This window comes from Pantherophis guttatus, chromosome 1, assembly GCF_059756535.1.
Source record: "Pantherophis guttatus breed Tessera chromosome 1, ASM5975653v1, whole genome shotgun sequence".
Lineage (NCBI taxonomy): Eukaryota > Metazoa > Chordata > Lepidosauria > Squamata > Colubridae > Pantherophis > Pantherophis guttatus.
Window position 1 is genome coordinate 305,837,364 of NC_142063.1, and position 16,934 is coordinate 305,854,297.

The 16,934-nt window shown below is 38.0% G+C and overlaps 1 protein-coding gene across 2 annotated transcripts in view; it reads right to left on the bottom strand.

The window, feature by feature from the left end:
• STPG4 (sperm-tail PG-rich repeat containing 4) overlaps nucleotides 1–16,628 on the bottom strand; it is a 30,737-nt gene extending 14,109 nt beyond the window's left edge. Inside the window, exons 1-5 of one of the 2 annotated variants that reach the window (XM_034427617.3) lie at nucleotides 16,482–16,628; nucleotides 10,085–10,147; nucleotides 8,501–8,758; nucleotides 3,797–3,861; nucleotides 2,153–2,201 (exon numbers count right to left, since the gene is read on the bottom strand). In XM_034427617.3, the coding sequence (XP_034283508.1) occupies nucleotides 2,153–2,201; nucleotides 3,797–3,861; nucleotides 8,501–8,758; nucleotides 10,085–10,147; nucleotides 16,482–16,550 (504 nt within the window). In that variant the 5' untranslated portion in view covers nucleotides 16,551–16,628. Of the gene's footprint in view, nucleotides 1–2,152; nucleotides 2,202–3,796; nucleotides 3,862–8,500; nucleotides 8,759–10,084; nucleotides 10,148–10,562; nucleotides 10,684–16,481 lie in introns of those variants that run through there. The other variant, XM_034427620.3, reaches the window with a different exon arrangement.
• Nucleotides 16,629–16,934: the final 306 nt, after the last annotated feature.

A 16,934-nucleotide genomic window follows, 5' to 3' on the forward strand; every position in this document is an offset into this window, starting at 1 on the left:
ACAATTTGGAAACTGAAGTGAACTTTGATCCGATTACAAAATGTAAAATGCCATTAAGCAAATTTTTCTTCCTATCATAAATACAGGGAAGAGGGCTTGGGAGGCTCATTTAGCCACAACAGCTATATAGTTCAAGGTCTTATGTGTAATTCTGACTCTGCTAAAGTGACAGCTTTTCAAGAATATGACTGATTGGTCTTTTGAAGAGTTTCATATGGCTTATGCTCCTATCTGTTCCTTCAGGATTGAGTCATTTATCAAGATTATGGTGGGGTGACTCATAGGCTCTCCATCTAATACACTTACTTAATATTGATGGCAAGTTCTCACTACTTCCTCATTGCTTTGGCTCCTGAATCTAGGTATTATTAACTAGGGAACAGATGCATCAATAACATCAGCCTGCTTGTTCCTCTGATCCATATTTGGACAATTGCAATCAACACATCTGTCAAGTATGAAAGACATGATCCTAGATACCTTATAATGAAAATGTTCACGTTTTCATGAAGTCTGGAGTTTCCTACATGGATTATCTTGCCCAAGAACCTATATTACTCAGTTGGCAATATGTGCTTTTGAAGTATGGCGACTGGTCCATGGAAACACCGGCTGTCCAACAAAAGGACTAGGATCATGTTACACAGATGTCAAGAGCTCCAATTGGAAGTGCAGTAAGACTAGTGACTTACCAGGGAAGGTGAATACCCTGGATTTATAACTTCTTTACCTTTATTATCTTGCAGAATAAAACTTTTGGATTGGCCAGGATTTGCATAAACATAGTACTACCAATCTGACTAGCAAACTAATAGTGATTGTACAATGTTAGAATGCTTATGATTTCAATATAACTTTAGCATATATTTAGCACTGATGAGGATTACCTAGTTTAGTTTGATAATGAAACATCTGCAAGAAAACAATCAAGTTCAGAGAGCTCTAAGGTCCCCACAGGTCAACCCTGAGCTATAAATATACTATAAACTATATATCAGTTTAGCATATATGAACTATAAAAATCCAGATGATTATTAGATGGCAGCAAAGAAATACAAAAAAATACAAGTTTCCTGCCATCTAATAGTTGTCAACAATTCTGCAGCTCCAACATGGTGCCTGTTTTATTTTGTTTCTTAAGAAACTAGAATTCTACTGGACAAGTGTAGCAATTACAATATTCCATCACTTATTTTCCAAGCGATTTTCTTGATTTTTTGACATGTAAAAATAGGGTAGGGCATCAATTGCATGGTTATAGCCAGCCTCTTGGCTTTTTTGCACACACACACCCCCGCAGCTGGAAAAAATGGTTGAAACTGACTACCTGGATGGCAGGTAGAAATATGTCAGAGGGGGAACTGGGTTAGCCATGTCATGCTAACATGGCCACGGTATGATATTCATTCATTCATTCATTCATTCATTCATTCATTCATTCATTCATTCATTCTATAACTCTCTTAGTAAATTTCCATTCTTGTCTCTATCGGTATGCTGCTCTTCCACTTTCTTTGCATAAAAGGTATAGAATAGTTTCCTGTCACTTTTGGCGGACAGTTTTCCAGGGGAGATCCCTGAATGGGAGAGAATTTCTGGAAGGCAAAAATACCTGTTTCGGTCCTTTGTGACTAGACTGGCTCAAAAGAAAAGAAAGAGGAAGAGACGAAGATGGGGCAAGAAGAGAAAGAGGACGTATCTGTCTGAAGCAGATGCAATTGTCATGCAGGTCAATTCTCCGATGTACTATTTTTGGGCAGAAAGTGACTTCTTAAAGAGAGATATGCATTTTCCTGACATGTGTCTCAAAAAATGATTATTTTAAAGGGAAAAAAATGGATCTCTGGCCTCTATTTACATTTTTATGGCACCATCCCTCAATGGGCATTGTAATTAAACTGGGATCCATCAGCTGGGGCGGCGGGGTAACAAAACTCGAGATGGCACGACAAGAGCGGTTGCAAAGTTTACAGCTGTGGGGCTAGTCCTGAAAAATCTAACTATTCCCCAAAAAGGTAAATGTTAAAGTTGAAGAGTTGGGAAGGGAAAGTATTAACGGTTTATTTGGAAGAAAAGAAACATTTAAGAGTGGGTTTTTTTCTTCTTTGCATGAAATGCCAACATTTTATAGTCATTAATCAATAGAACTTACCAGAGGAAAAATGGGATGTCTTTGAACTGCAGATCGAAACATATAACTCCTGCAAAGAATAAGGAGAGAAAATAAAATTCTTTTAGCATTTCGGTTGTTTTGAAACAATTGGGGATTTTAATTTTGTCTACATCTCAATTAATGCAAGGCTTCTTCTTTTTCAATGTACAGAACATGGGTTCCTGTGCCCCTGAGAACAATCCAGGATATGCAAAAGAATCCTTGAATGGCCTGCACCAACTTCACTCCCAATTCAGTCTTCTTCCAAATCCTTTTCTGAAAGGTCTGCTTTGCCCTCTTAATGGTCATCTTCCAAAAGGCTAAAGCTGAGAGTTGCTATGTTGTAAAAATTTGAATCTTGTACCAACTTAAGAAGATCCATGTTCAAAACATCTTCTGCTAAACTTGGGTGGAGGGGGGGACAATTATGTAAAATATGAATTGTGTCTATGTTTCTATGCAAGTATCTGCTGTGAAACAGTTTGTTCAGGAGGCCTGAATGGTTTTTAAACTGAATTGATTTTAATTTGTACTTATTTTTTTTTTATTTCTAGTTGTTTTAATAGTATTCTACTTGTTTTAATGACTAGCTTTTATTCATAGGTTTTAACTTGAAGGACCCACTGCTAGGAACCACTCAAAAGTATTGAAATCAGTAAAACTAAAGTTACTTTAACATCATCATTTAATCCCTCCAGCATATTTCAAGGCTATTGACTTGTAACTCTTTTCCCACCATCCAACTGAAGTCAAGTGGATGGAAGGAATGACTAAGTCCTACCTAGAATAATAATGAGACTCAAAGGAAGGTTCAAGCCTACAGTCCCAGAAATTAAGTTTAACCGATTCTTACAAGCTACATAGATGCAGTATAATTTCATAAAATTATATGCAATTGGCATACATGCCAGTCATTATTTTTAAAAACACACGCATTAAATTTCATTCCTTGAACTTTCAGCCACAAAAGAGCCTGGCCTTAATAATATGCCAAAATAGTTGGAAATCCAAGGTAACATCTGAAGGGTCAGTGATTATTCTAGGACCAACCTTTCCTCCTTGTAGTGAGCCCACAATCCAATTTTATTTCAAACATGCCTTTGAAAAATCTGTATTTTTCCCAGCTACTTCTATAGCGATGCGATTTATTTGTCCAACTCATCACAGCAAGGTGAACAGAGTAAGACAAGGATAAACAACCAACTGCATGTGAGATGTTTGCAAGACACTTTCCATAATTCAACCACTAGCCCTCTGGATGGACTTATGAGAATTACAGTCTCAAAAATCTGAAAGGCAACATGTTGCCTTGCCCTGTAAGTAACCAGGCTGGCAAGTTGAACAGCTGCTTTGACTACTTCTTTTTCGTCTTGTCACTTCTTTTAGGATTTTATCTCCTGCTGACTTTTTGCATCAACCTCAGAGAAAATGGAAGGCATTTCTCCACTAAGAAAGGATCTTGAAAAAGGCTAATTTTTCATGGAAATCAGCAAGAATCTATTCTGGCCTCTGACCACAATGGTTTGGCTTCAGGCAAGGGCTATGCTACTGCTTGGAAATACAGCCAAATTCAAGAAATATTAAGACTTTACATGCCAAAATAATCTGTTTAAAAAGAAAAAATAGATTAGAAAGTATACTTACTTAGTAGGAAAAGTAGGAACTGGACGAGGGAAAAGATCATACTGTCCAGGATCAGTGCTTATATTCTGTGGGGAATAAAAAATACAGTGTACAAATATAAGAATTTAGGCTTTGTTTTGTGGTCTAATTTATTGATCAACTTTTCCAAGAGAAGTCTGCCTTGTCCTGTCTTGTCTTGGCATGGCTGAAATAAACTAATGGACTGCTGTACTTGACTGCAGATGTGAAGTCATTCTTCTCTTTATCTTTAAACACTCTTTGCAAATAAGAAGCCAGCCTAAGGCCAGATTTTTTTCCCCCTCTAAGGTCTTAATTTTTGATTTGCAAATAGGTTTTACTTACACATCTTTAGGTAAGATTTACTTACTTTTAGTTACTACCTTGCTGAGTAAAGTGAAGTTGTATTCACCATATGCAATCAGAGATGCTACAATTCATTCTACCATCTGGACATTTTACATTTCTGTTTTTGATGCCTTGAAACTGTAAGATGCCACAAGATTCTTCATTACTTTGATTCTTCAAATGTTGACTAGAAACAAACAAACTTGCTCTGTGGAATCTTATTATGTATTTGATAAACTGCACTGGTTGCTAGTTTGCTTCCAGGTGTGATTCAAGGCGATGATCTTTACTTACAAGGCCATAAACAGCCTAGGATCTGTCTCCCATAGCATCTACCAATCCACTCCTACACAGTTGGGATGCTCTGGGCTCCTTCAATTAAACAAAATAATCTACCAAAACCCCTGAAGCACACCTTCTCAGTAGTAGTGCTTACCCTCTGAAACTAGGCACCCCCCACCGCTCCAGATCCAGATGATCCTCATTCTGCCATTGTTTAGAAGAGCCATGGGGATCTGGTTCTTCAACCATACCTTTGGTGAGAGAGAGAAAGGGTCCTCTTCCTCCACCCTTGGCTCTTTTTATCTTTTATATTTCACTGATTTTACTATAATTCCTTTGTTTAATTGTTTTGAATCACCCAGGGTCACTAAACAGTCAGGTGGTATATTTTATTACTATGGTTGGTTGCATAATCAGATTGATGCTTAGACTGGATTTGGCATTTTTGTCCACCTATCAAGTCCTTCCCAAAATCTGGGATAGGCAGATGTTGTTGTTTGATGATGTTAAAGATATTGGCACAGAATATAAGTTGTTCTGAATAAAGCTGCCTACAATTGATTCTGTCAATGTTGATGGCATTCAAGTGGTAATCCAGATGTTCTGGATTAATTACATCCAAAGGCACTTATTTACTATTCATATTATCTTTGCTTTCTTTTGCCCCAGTCATTCTACTTCTATTTGCAGGTCTTTGTATTTTGTTATTTTCTCCTTTTTCTTCTATTCTGCTGCCTCCAGATACTGCCATGTCCACTATCCAGACTTTTTTGGCTTTTTTAGCATCAGTTGTTAACTCTGGAATGTTGTGTGGCAGGTCCTTGTCTATTTGAATTCTAGTCCCAGAGCAATTTAGCTTCTTTATTTTCTATTATGTTGCCTATTTTGTGGCCCCAAGTTCCTGCTTGAAGCAAAATGTATTCCTTGCAGATATTCCAATGCACCATAGTTGTTACTTTCTCAAGTCATTATTTGTAGTCAGTCTGTAGGATCTTCTTGCAGCAGCTAACTAAGCGATCCATAATTTCTTCAGCTTCTTTGCAGAGATGCATTTGCTGTCTGTTGCTGTCCTCTCAGATCTGACTTTGTATGCATTTGCTCTTAAGACCTGGTCTTTGCGACCAGAATTAGACTTTCTGTCTCTTTCTTAACTTTCTTGCTCTGAATCATTGTCAAGTCCTGCTGTTATCTGCTTTGCCTGCTAGTTTTCATATCTTGCTCATGTAATACTTTGTCTTGCCATGCGCCTCTTTTCTATTTTTCATTTGGTGTTTCTGGTAGGCCAGTTTTGTCTCTCCAGTATTCAGTAAGCCTTCGTGGCATACTATTTTCTTCACTGCCCTTCAAATGTTCTTCCAATACACTTTTTTTTTCTTCACCTGTCTGATGTGCTTGCAACATTCCACACTAACCTTCTTTTTCTTGATAAATAGAGTTTGTCAACATCACTGCATGGATGAAGGACATGATTCGTAGTCATTATATTTCCATTCTTCCTGTCCAGGGCTTTCAGTTCTGCTTGAGTCCAATCCACTATTCCAGCTGTGTATTTAATGACTGGAATTGCTCAGGAGTCAATTGCCTTGATGGTATTTCCTCCACTGAGTTTAGATTTTAAGATCTTCTTCCCTCTCATAATGTATTCACTTCTAATCTTCTTTTTGACTTCAGTGTGCTTGTTGTTGTCAGCTTGAAAGATGTCCAGGTATTTGTAGTGATTATCTTCATCCAAACTCTTGATATTTTTTCCACAGGGCATCTTGATTCCTTCAGTTTTCACTATTTTCCCCTGTTGATGGTGAGGGTGGCACAGTTGTCTAATCTGAATCCCATCGCAATAATTTGGCAGTATATTTGATGATGAGCAGCAATTCTATTTCAGATGGTGTTTTTCCACACAGCTTCAGATCATCCATGTAAATGAGGTAGCATAGCCTGGCAGATATTTTTGATGTTTGTAGCCTGACTTATTCAGTATCATTGACAGAGAAATCAGTGCAATGATAAGCAGTAGTGATGAGGGTGAGTTTCCTTGAAAGATTCCTCTTTCTATTTCTTATTTCCAAACACTTGATTATCCAGTCATGTGGCAGGGAGTCAAATGCCTTCTTGTAATTAATCCAATATACATTCAAGTTAGTCTTCTTTCTCTTCCAATTTTCCAAAATCATTTTATCAATTAGGAGTTGATCTTTTGCTCTTCTGCTGTTTGGATGCTGCTCAGGTAATATCAGCTTCTTTTCAGCTAGACTAGGGCTGCCAAATTCACAGCCCGCGGGCTAGATGCATCATGCGCTGGCCACGCCCATGCCCAGTTTAGTGAAGGGGGAAAACCCATGATATGTCATGTGATGATGTCATGACGATGTGAGTTTGACATCCCTGAGCTAGATGCTGTTGGACTACATCAGTTACTACACCAATTAGTAATTTGAAAGTTGTTGGTAAGCAGTTAATTGGATTTGTTTGATGCTGTTGGATCTTTCATTATCAGATGTTAACCAATCTTCAATTTCACCTTCTTGGAGCTTGTTGTTAAACTACTTGGCAACAAGTGGGTATAAGACCAGTCAAGATGTTTCAACCAAAAAATATATAGTTCATCTTTATGCACTGCTGAGCAATTCTTGACCTTCTTTGCTCTTGTCTTCACCATTTCTGTTATTACAATTTCTTTCATTTCAGTTCTTTTTTTCTTCTTCTTCTCCACCTCCTTTATCCAAGCTGCATTTTTGTTGTATTTCTTTGGGTTGTCCAATATCTGTGCCCAGAACTGCACTGTTTCTTCTTTGTCAGGTGCTGATTGGTTCACTGCAATCTCTCCATTGATGAATTGGTAGAAATATATCTGATTCGACTGAAATTGGAGATTCTACTTGAGCTTCATATCTGCTGATCTCTTGTGTTTCCGTACTTTTCCTTGTTTCTAGATGATATTTCTTGATCACGGTTTTTTCTTTTTCTTTTGGGTCTTCTGGTTCTTTACCTTTCTTTCATCTGTACTAGCTTGCTTGCATCTTATCTTAGCATACTGATCTTATTTTCCAACCTGACCTTCCATTTTGGTGGTGCACTATTTGGTTTTTTTTTCCTTGTTTGTTGATTTTGCAGCCCAAATTGTCAGTTATAACTGCAGCTGTATTATATATTAGTTGGTTTGATTCTTCTAGTGAGTAGTTTCTCATGTTTAATATTACAGTATTGGCATCATTTAAAATTTGTGCTAGTTGCTTCTTTGTAATGAACTTCAATGTGGGCAACCTTATTCGGTTGTGTGTGTGCTATTCAAGACACTCAATTATTCTTTGTTCCAGTTCCTCTTGCCTTTTAGTTAGAGGACTTTGGAAGATGAGAGGTTACCTGGTTTGGGAGTGAAAACAGTTCAATAGTTATGTTGGTCCCTTCTACTGCCAACTTTGCATGGTTTCCCTCTACCATTTAGCTACTTCTGGCAAGGCTTTGATTTCTTTGCCCTGGGTAGGCCTTTGTAGTTCTTCCAATTCTACTTCTGTGAGTACCTTAGTTTGTATTATAAACAGACAATGATCCACTAGCTTTTGTTTTGTTTTTTTCTGATTCCTTCTCATTCCTTGGGCAACGACTGAGCTGCTATAGGATTCTGTAAATTATGTCTCACCATATTTTTTATGGAAAAGGCAATCTTTGTCTGGCCTTCTGATGAGAAGTATGGTTGAACTTCTGGCATAGCTCTCATTCTCCTTAGAGCACACCAGCCCCACAACCATGTCAAGTTAATGCCTCAGTGGACATTATTATTATTATTATTTGTTTATTGGATTGTCAGCCAGATTTTTAGATTGAACTATTATGGTTATTTATTTATTCTAAGGTGATGGTGATAACCTCTTCTGAGATTCTCCATTCCATTTCTAACTGTCTCTGGTTTTCCATTCCCTGCTCCTTATTTGTTGGCCATTAAACCCACTCTGAAGGACTTGCCATTGGGATATAAAACAGGATCAGGATATTAATGGTAGGACCTGAGTATTAGCTAAATACCTTTTCTTTTAAGATGGCAATTATTGTTATAGAGCCCCATTCCTAACTTCATTTTACCTTATCTCCGCTGACTGGATAGTTGCTTTGCCTTGAAGTACTCTTAAAGGAATAAGTAGCAGGTCTTTTCTCTACCAGTTCCACAAATGAAGGAGGATAGTACATAAAAGTATTTGGCAAGGTCAAATCAGGTAGTTGCTGATAGATGGATGCTCTCTTTCTCCCTTCACTTTTAAAATTATAAGTTGCTTTCACTGGATTCAACTGAGCTTCTTCAAGAAAATCTCGTACAGGATAAGATCCTGGGATTGGGGTTGGCTAGTAGAAAGAAACAAAGCATGTATAACATGTTTTTCATATCTGAAAATATAAATATGGATTTCAGCAGTGTCTTTAAGCAGATCATCATGTATCATTATTATTTGATCAGCAAATTTAAGATGTGTGAATTTTCACTCCCAAAATTCCTCAGCTCATCTTGCTGAGATTGTGAAACACTGGGCTAGACTGACCATTCTTGGTACCCCAGGGAAATTAACATAAACTACAGTGTAAGTAATGGTCCTCTTGCAAAAAAAAATAATAATAGCAAATCTTCTATAGGACAGTTTAGTTGGGGACATATTTCACTTACGGGCTAATAATTCATTTGGATAGCTCACCACTTCTTATTTCATTCAATTTCCTTTAATAATCCAAGGATTTAACACAGAAATCCAGTGTCCGAATGTTAATGTTAAATATTCAGGCATCCTACAATATCTGTGGCTCAATTCAAATATATTGCTTGGAAGACAAGGAAAATATTTTTACTCAGTTATTTTCAGAAAGATCAGATCAATCATGGCCCAGGTCAACAAGGAATCAGAAATAACAGAACAGAGGCTAGTAGATCAATGTTGATTCATAATGTAAAATAAAGAATTCACAGAAGTAAAATTGGAGGAACAGCAAAGGTCTATCCAGGGCAAAAAAATCAAAAGCTAGCTCAGACCTTAGAAGGAAACCTGGGGATGTTTACTCTAACATTAATTCTTTTTTATTGCTGGGCCACAGGATGTAAACTGAACAATCCCTAGTCAATATAGACATATCAGTGAAAAGTGTTCTGCAAAGGGTTGGATGGAAAGAGGCAAGTCCTTTATTTTCAATGACTCATAGGAGTATCTAGATTATAGGAGGAGCCATATTAGTGCATCTCAAGGACTAATTAGTACAACATTCTGTGCTCACAGAACTAGATACCTCCGGGAATAAAAGTGCAATAGCATTTATGAGTATAATAGCATTTTCAATAGGCTAAGAATAATTCTCAATTGGCTTGTTTGAATCTCATGCCTTCCATATATATTAGGCTACAATTATCAAAATTCCAAACTAACATGACCAGTTTTGGAAATTGTAGAATGTCAGGTTGGAGAAGGCTGTTCTACAGTATCACATGATATCCCTAAATTCTACTTTATGCAAGAATGGGAATGCAAAACTGTTAAATAATTTCCCTTGTCTTCATTGCACTAGTTCCCAAACTGGAATATAATTCATAAACATGCAATATTTTGGTAGCTAAACAAATTTGATAAATAAATAATTTTATGCTTGTAAATTAAGAACACAAGAATAAATAGATATCATATTACATACCCTTAGTGAATCTCTCCACCATGTATCTCTTCTTTGATATGGTATTTTTTCATGTTCTACTATCTAGAAAAAAAAAATCAGGATTGTTAAAGAATGACTTTAAGGGTAAGTGAGCATCTTAATATTTCAGAAAAAAATTAAAATGGTTTCATATTTAGAATAGCAGTAGGTTTAGCTCCTAAGCAAACAGGGCTGATGACTGAAGCAAGGTGACAATCTGATCAGAAGTTAAATGGAAGTCAACCAGGAAGTCAAGGGCTTTAGGGTTAGATTAAGACGTTGAAAAACAGCCTGAAGAAGAAATTGGCAGACTGCTTCCATGCTGCTGCCAAGAAAACTTTAAGGATGTCTCCAGTAAGTCACTAGAAGTCTCACTTGGTGAAATGTTTAGTTTTACCACACATTTAAAATGTTTAATCTTATAAGAGAAAATATAATAAGAGCTACAATTGCAATAAGAGAGCCGTAGAACATTTACTGTAGTATGTTTGCTTGCTCTACTGCCCACGATGCTGCCAACCATGCTCTCCCTCTGGTTTTTTTTTAAGCAGATTATTGCATCGAATCAGCAATAGTTGTCTATGACATCACAATCCACATGCTAAGGATTTGAGTATTCTTACTTGGAAGAAGATACAAGCATCTGGGAACAAAACATAGCTTCAGATAAAGACTTGATACGAGATTTTAAGATTGGGTTCCTGCTTTCAAATTGAGAAATATGTGTTTGTGTAAGGACCTGCCTCAGCTATCTTCTCAGGAAAGCATGACTCTTGAAACAATTAGTATTTCAGAAGGAACTTTTACTGAGAGAAGTGGTTGCAGAGAAGTCCACTCTAAGAGTACTCCACTCCTCTGCTCACAATAGAATCCCTTATGCCACCAGGCTCGAAATCTTGCGCTTGGACAACCTGGAACTACGCCGCCTACGGTCTGACCTAAGCATAGTACACAAAATTGTCTGCTACAGCATTCTACCTGTCAACGACTACTTCAGCTTCAACCTCAATAATTCTTGGGCAAACAATAAATACAAACTCAAGGTCCACCGCTCCAAGCTCGATTGCAGAAAATACGACTTCAGCAACAGAGTGGTCAATGCCTGGAATGCTCTACCTGACTCCGTTGTTACATCCTCAAACCCCCACAGTTTTCACCTTAAACTCTCTACCGTGGACCTCACCCCATTCCTAAGAGGTCTGTAAAGGAGGTGTGCATAAGCACACCAGCTTGCCTACTGTCCCTGTTATACTGTCCCCATTTATTTGTACTCATTTCCTATGTTCATGTCCATGTTTGTACTTATACCTGTTATCTTGTACATGTTTGATAAATAAATAACATATAAATAAATAACATAAGTCAGGCGGAGTCTGAAGATTCCCGTGTGAAGCGTTAAGTTAATTTCCCCTGTTCAACCCCCATTAGTGCCCCATGTCCACCAGTAGCCAATATGATGCCACAAAGGTGTTATGAGAACTCTGAGGCGGGATGTTGATAGTAGGTCATCCTCGGGATGCCACAACCTTGGGTAACAGGCTGGAACTGGCTGGGAAGGAGTCCATCCTGACGGCTCAGTCCCCCTCCTAATTGTCATGCGGTTACAGCAAAAGGGCTTAAAGCATTCAAAGCATTCAATCCAGGGGTGAAATCTACTTACCTTCCTTACCGGTCTAGAAGCGCACACACGCACACACACACATCATGTGTGTGTGTAGAACTTCTGCGCATGCGCAAAACCTTCTGTGCATGCACAGAAGGTAAAAAACACATTACTTCCTGGTTAAAACCGCCCGGGCGGGTGGGCGGAGCTTTGCTCCGCCATCGCTACCGGATCGTCGAACCAATGGCCAAGATCGCTACCGGACCTGGCGATCCGGTCTGATCCGGGAGCATTTCACCCCCGATTCAACCCCAAGAAGCATTGCCCCCTCCCCTTCGGAAAGGCAGCGTTCCGGCAGGGACCTGACAATTCGTAAATTCCCTAAAAGAAGTTTGTGTGGAGCTTTTTTTTTCATAAACCTGCGAAAATGTCAATCAGAAGAAACAGATGGAGAAAAAAAGTCTGTTCATTAGGACAAGCAAAATATCCCTCCCTCAATGACCTTCTAAAATGAGACAAATTGAATATAAACCCTGTTCTGTCTAGTCCTAAGGAATCCAGTCCTGTTTTGTGCTTTTCGCAAGTTGGTTGACTTGCAAGTTCTCTTTTCACATAACTTGGTATTAAGATACATAGATAAATAGACACTGATACCACAGCATGCTTAGTCCAATTAGAGATTAGCTCATTCATACATGCATACCTTTCTGGCAGCATGTTGACATACTAAGCAGATCAGAATCACCAATTGGAAAACACGAAGGTCTCACTTTTTCTCCAAAAGGTGTCTGTTATTCCAGAATCCTTCCTCAAAAGATTATTGAAGTTTTATGACATCTCTAACTATTTCCTATTTATTAAAAACAGAACAATGAGTGAAACTTGAGCTAGGGCTGTAAAAAATCAGATGTCCATGGAATGGCAGCAAAGAGGTCTTTTTTGTGTATCTCTTTGCCACCACCTTGTGATTGTTGGAGTGTTTACAAAGCTCAGGCATCACTGGCTTTAGGAACTGCAGCAAATTTATATTTTAGAGGTATGTTATGGACTGACAATGGTTTTGATAATAGGGAGGCTTGCTTTCTCAAGCACTATTTACCCCATGGATAGATGGGTGAAAGATTTGGATGAATCTTATTGGGCCTGATAACAAACTTTTTTTTAAAAAAATAATAATGACAATGGAAGATTTCACTCTGCCAAGAGTCAGAGATTCCCAAAATGTTATCCTCTCTTGGCAAAGTCATTTGTTAGAAGCTCAAAGAATGAATTACCTGAAGAAGTGAAGGTGACCAGAAATGAGAGAAAGTGTTCTTGTTATCCTTGAATTTGTGCTATCAAAGATAGGGAAAATACTTGCATATTAGATTTCAGAAAGGTGGATTTTGGTGAAGTCATCCAATGGCTTGACATTCTGAAGGGGAAAACTTTCTGTAAAGGGTAAGAAATTCTGAAAAATGGGCTATTGAAGCTGTAATTGCAAACAGTGGAAATTAAAATGGGAGAGATCTAAAGACACCAGCGTAGATAAACACAGGGTTTGCAAAATGCTGAAAAGAAAAAATAGAAAATAGCAGGGATGTATAACCAAAGAAGGAAACAAGAAGTTGGCAGAAACTAAAGCACAGAATGAGTTGAGCCTTAACATACTATTACATAATCATGCAAATACCCCAATTATATGCTTGTGTCAGAACGTTTGACACATGTATGTAAATTCCAGCATTTCAGTGATTATGTAATTATACAGGACATCATTCCCTTTGTCCAACCCTTCAGATGTAATAGAATGTGAGAATGACCTTGGGAGATAGGAGGGACAGCTATAGATGGGACAATTGGCATGTAAAAGATGTCTCCAGCTTTCTGGAGAATAAAAGATGGGAGAAATCCAAGATTCGGTTTAATATAACTTTACAATAAAGATAGTACTTTCCTGGTTGTGCTTCTGGTCTGCACTACATTGCAAGGTTTATAGATGTCCATGCTAACTGGGACTTGTTACAAATAAGTCACACTAATCATATCTTTTTTTTGACAGAATTACCAGGAAAACACAATGGACAAAGAGTATTTTGACCTCTGCAAATCCTTTCGGTTAGTCACTGTCTCTCTTAACTCTAGCAAGAGGGCAATAGGAAATCAGTTCTGAAGCCATTGCAAGAAAACTGCATGGTTTTGTCCATGTACTAACCAGGAATCAAGTTTAACTCTGAGATACAAAAAAGAGAGAGAGAGAGAGAGAGAGGATTAGATGATATAAATGTATTGGCTAAATGACTGCACCCAGGGCGTAATCACAAATTGTTCTACAGCACTTCAAAAGTTGTATTAAATGACCAAATCCTGGGACTTGTGTTCTTTAACATTTCTATTGATAATCTGGATGAATAGACTGATGAGATGATTATCAAAATGGCAAGATAAAATTCATAAAGATCTAGACAGACTTAAGCAGTGGGCCAAAATGAATAAAATATTTAATATTTAATATCAGGAAAAATATAAAGTTCCACATCTGGGGGTGGGGGGAAATGAAAGGCACAGGTATATGGAAGAGACCTGGTCTGTTAGAAAAACTTGGGAAAAGAATCTAGGTACTGTAACAGATGACAAGTTGAATTGGGTGCACAGCGTGAGCATCGACTCCATATCGTAATTGTCACATTTGGTTCTGCCTTGGAATAGTGTTTGGAATAGTGTTTCTAGTTCTTGGCACTGCAGTTCTCAACAGTAGCGGGGGGGGGGATGTGGCATTTAGAGGACAATACCAAGATAGTAAGGGGACCGGAAACCAAGTCCTATGAAGTTCAGATAGAGGAACTAGAAATATTGGCCTGAAGCAAAGACTGAGAAGAGATGCAATGGCAATCTTCAGGTGTCCAGAGTATGTCTGTGAAAAGGAGAGGAGGCAGAACCAGTGAGCTGAAACAACAGGGAAGTAGATTTCATGTTAAATATTAGAATAACTTTCCTGGTGGTAATAGTTGTCAATCAATGGAATAGTTTAGCATTGGGAACAATAGCCATTTGTCCAAAATGTTTTAGGTGGTCCTGTACTGAACAGGGAATTTCACTGGATGATTTAAATTCTTTCCAATTCTTGATTCTATGAGTAGACATACGGATGCCTATCAGTGGTGGGTTGCTACTGGTTCGCCCCGGATTGGGCAAACCAGTAGCGGTGATGGCAAGAGGCTCCACCCACCCGCCTGGACACTTCTGTGTCCAGAAGCATTGCGTGCATGCAAGTGCGTGTACGCCCACGAGCAAACCAGTAGCGATGGGATTTGAAACCCACTACTGGTGCCTATGCTAGGTGTTCCCAAGATATTACTATATGGAGTTAGCTTAACCCTGTTCGTGGCTGGATGTGCTAGAGTTACATTTCATTACTGAGGAGAGGGGAAGTTAAATGATTGGAGCATTTCACCTATTTTGGTACCTCCCTAGTTAATTCAGTTAAGTGGATTGTGAGCTCATGGTGGTAGTCACACATCAGCTTTACAACACAGAGAGAATTATGTAGTCTAGGTCAAAAAATTTATAACATACTACAATGATCTCTTCCATTATTGATTCTGTATTAGCATCCATTTTCCATTAACAAGTCTCTCATTTACATGGATAGTTTACTAGTTGATGCTATTAATCCCCTTTTCCACCTCCAAAGACTGATGAAATGGATCAAAGGGAGAGTGACCCACAAACTTATAATGAATGAAGGGCTCTGCATGTTTAGTTATCAAGCTACATATTACCAAATAAAAAATATTGGTATCCCAAGACTGGTTTCAGTATTATTTCACTCCTGATCCTCTCTAAACTTTAATGGGCAGGAAGTTTATGTTACATTGAAACTAGTTTTTTTTTATTTTTAAGGAAAACACCTTTGGAACCATGTCAGGACCAGAGATGATATTAGCAACAGCAGTGAAAGTTGTACTAAAGTTTAGATAAATGGCAAATTGTGACTTATTTGGAATAAAATCTATTTTTTTGTTTAAAAGCAAATGGGGTAGGGATTGCTGGAGGCATAGTATTACTGAACTTTTGAAATCATTCATTCACCATAAATTTGTGTGAATCATACCATGTATATCAAAACAAACATATTTCTTAATAAGTGAAATTGAAGATCCATTCATGGAAGATACATAGAAGACATTTTTTTGTATGCAACTTGTGTTTTATTCTTCTAATAGAACCAAGGTCCCTGGTATTTATCATGAGACTGGTGTCTGCTGATTTCCTGTCCCTTTTGCTTCATCCTACAACTTTGAAAAACCTCTTTAAGAACAAAAATGCCATGTAAATCAAAATATGTACACTGTTGCTCAGTCAAGAGTAAAGACGGTAGTAGGGAAAGGAGCAAGTAATACTCTGTGAGTTGATGCTTCCTAAAAGGTTGCATTTTCTGTGAGTAGGCATTTTGCTTAAGTGCCCATTTGTTCTTACAATTCTATTTCAACAAATATCCTTCGCCTTTTTCACCTGGTAAGATAAAGAATCACCTCTGTTCCTGACATGGTTCCAAAGGCCTTCTTACAAAATAAAAATATTAGCATCAACTAACATTTTAATTTACCTTCCTGTCCATTAAAAGTTTAAGAGGATAGGGGGTAGAAAGTACTGCACCCAGTCTTTTTGCTTACCTGTGCTTTGTACTGAGCAATAGATAGTATAATTATTTTCTGATACATGTAGAGATCCATGAGAATCCATACATCCAGAGAATTTTAAAGAAATTTCCTTTGGAACACAGCCCAAGTGAAAACAAAATGCATCACTCACACTCAGCCTTTCCGCAGAACCTATAGCTTTTGGTTCACTCTTTCGACTTACGAAGCGGCCACCAATCATTTTTACTTCTTGATCTTAAGTGTATTGTGGTCTACAAGCAGATTTTTGTTGTGTTCTGCTCCCAACATGTGGCATGACTAACAAAATTGATGTGCTGGTCAATCTTTTGAAGAAAGGGGTACACAAGTGCCCTTGACTCATTTTCAAGATATTAGCAATATCACAATCACAACTGTGATGCAATGTATTAACTTCCAGTCAATGGGGGCAGCTTTAATGAATAACCCAGATCAGTTTGTCTTCATTACACAACTATGCATCAAGAATACAGAATTTGCTTGGCTTTCATCCTCCTGACTTTCCTCAAGAGCCTGAAGACCTGGTTCTATCAGGTCCCAATGGAGGAATATCACACTGGAGGTCGTTGATCATCTAATAGAAATT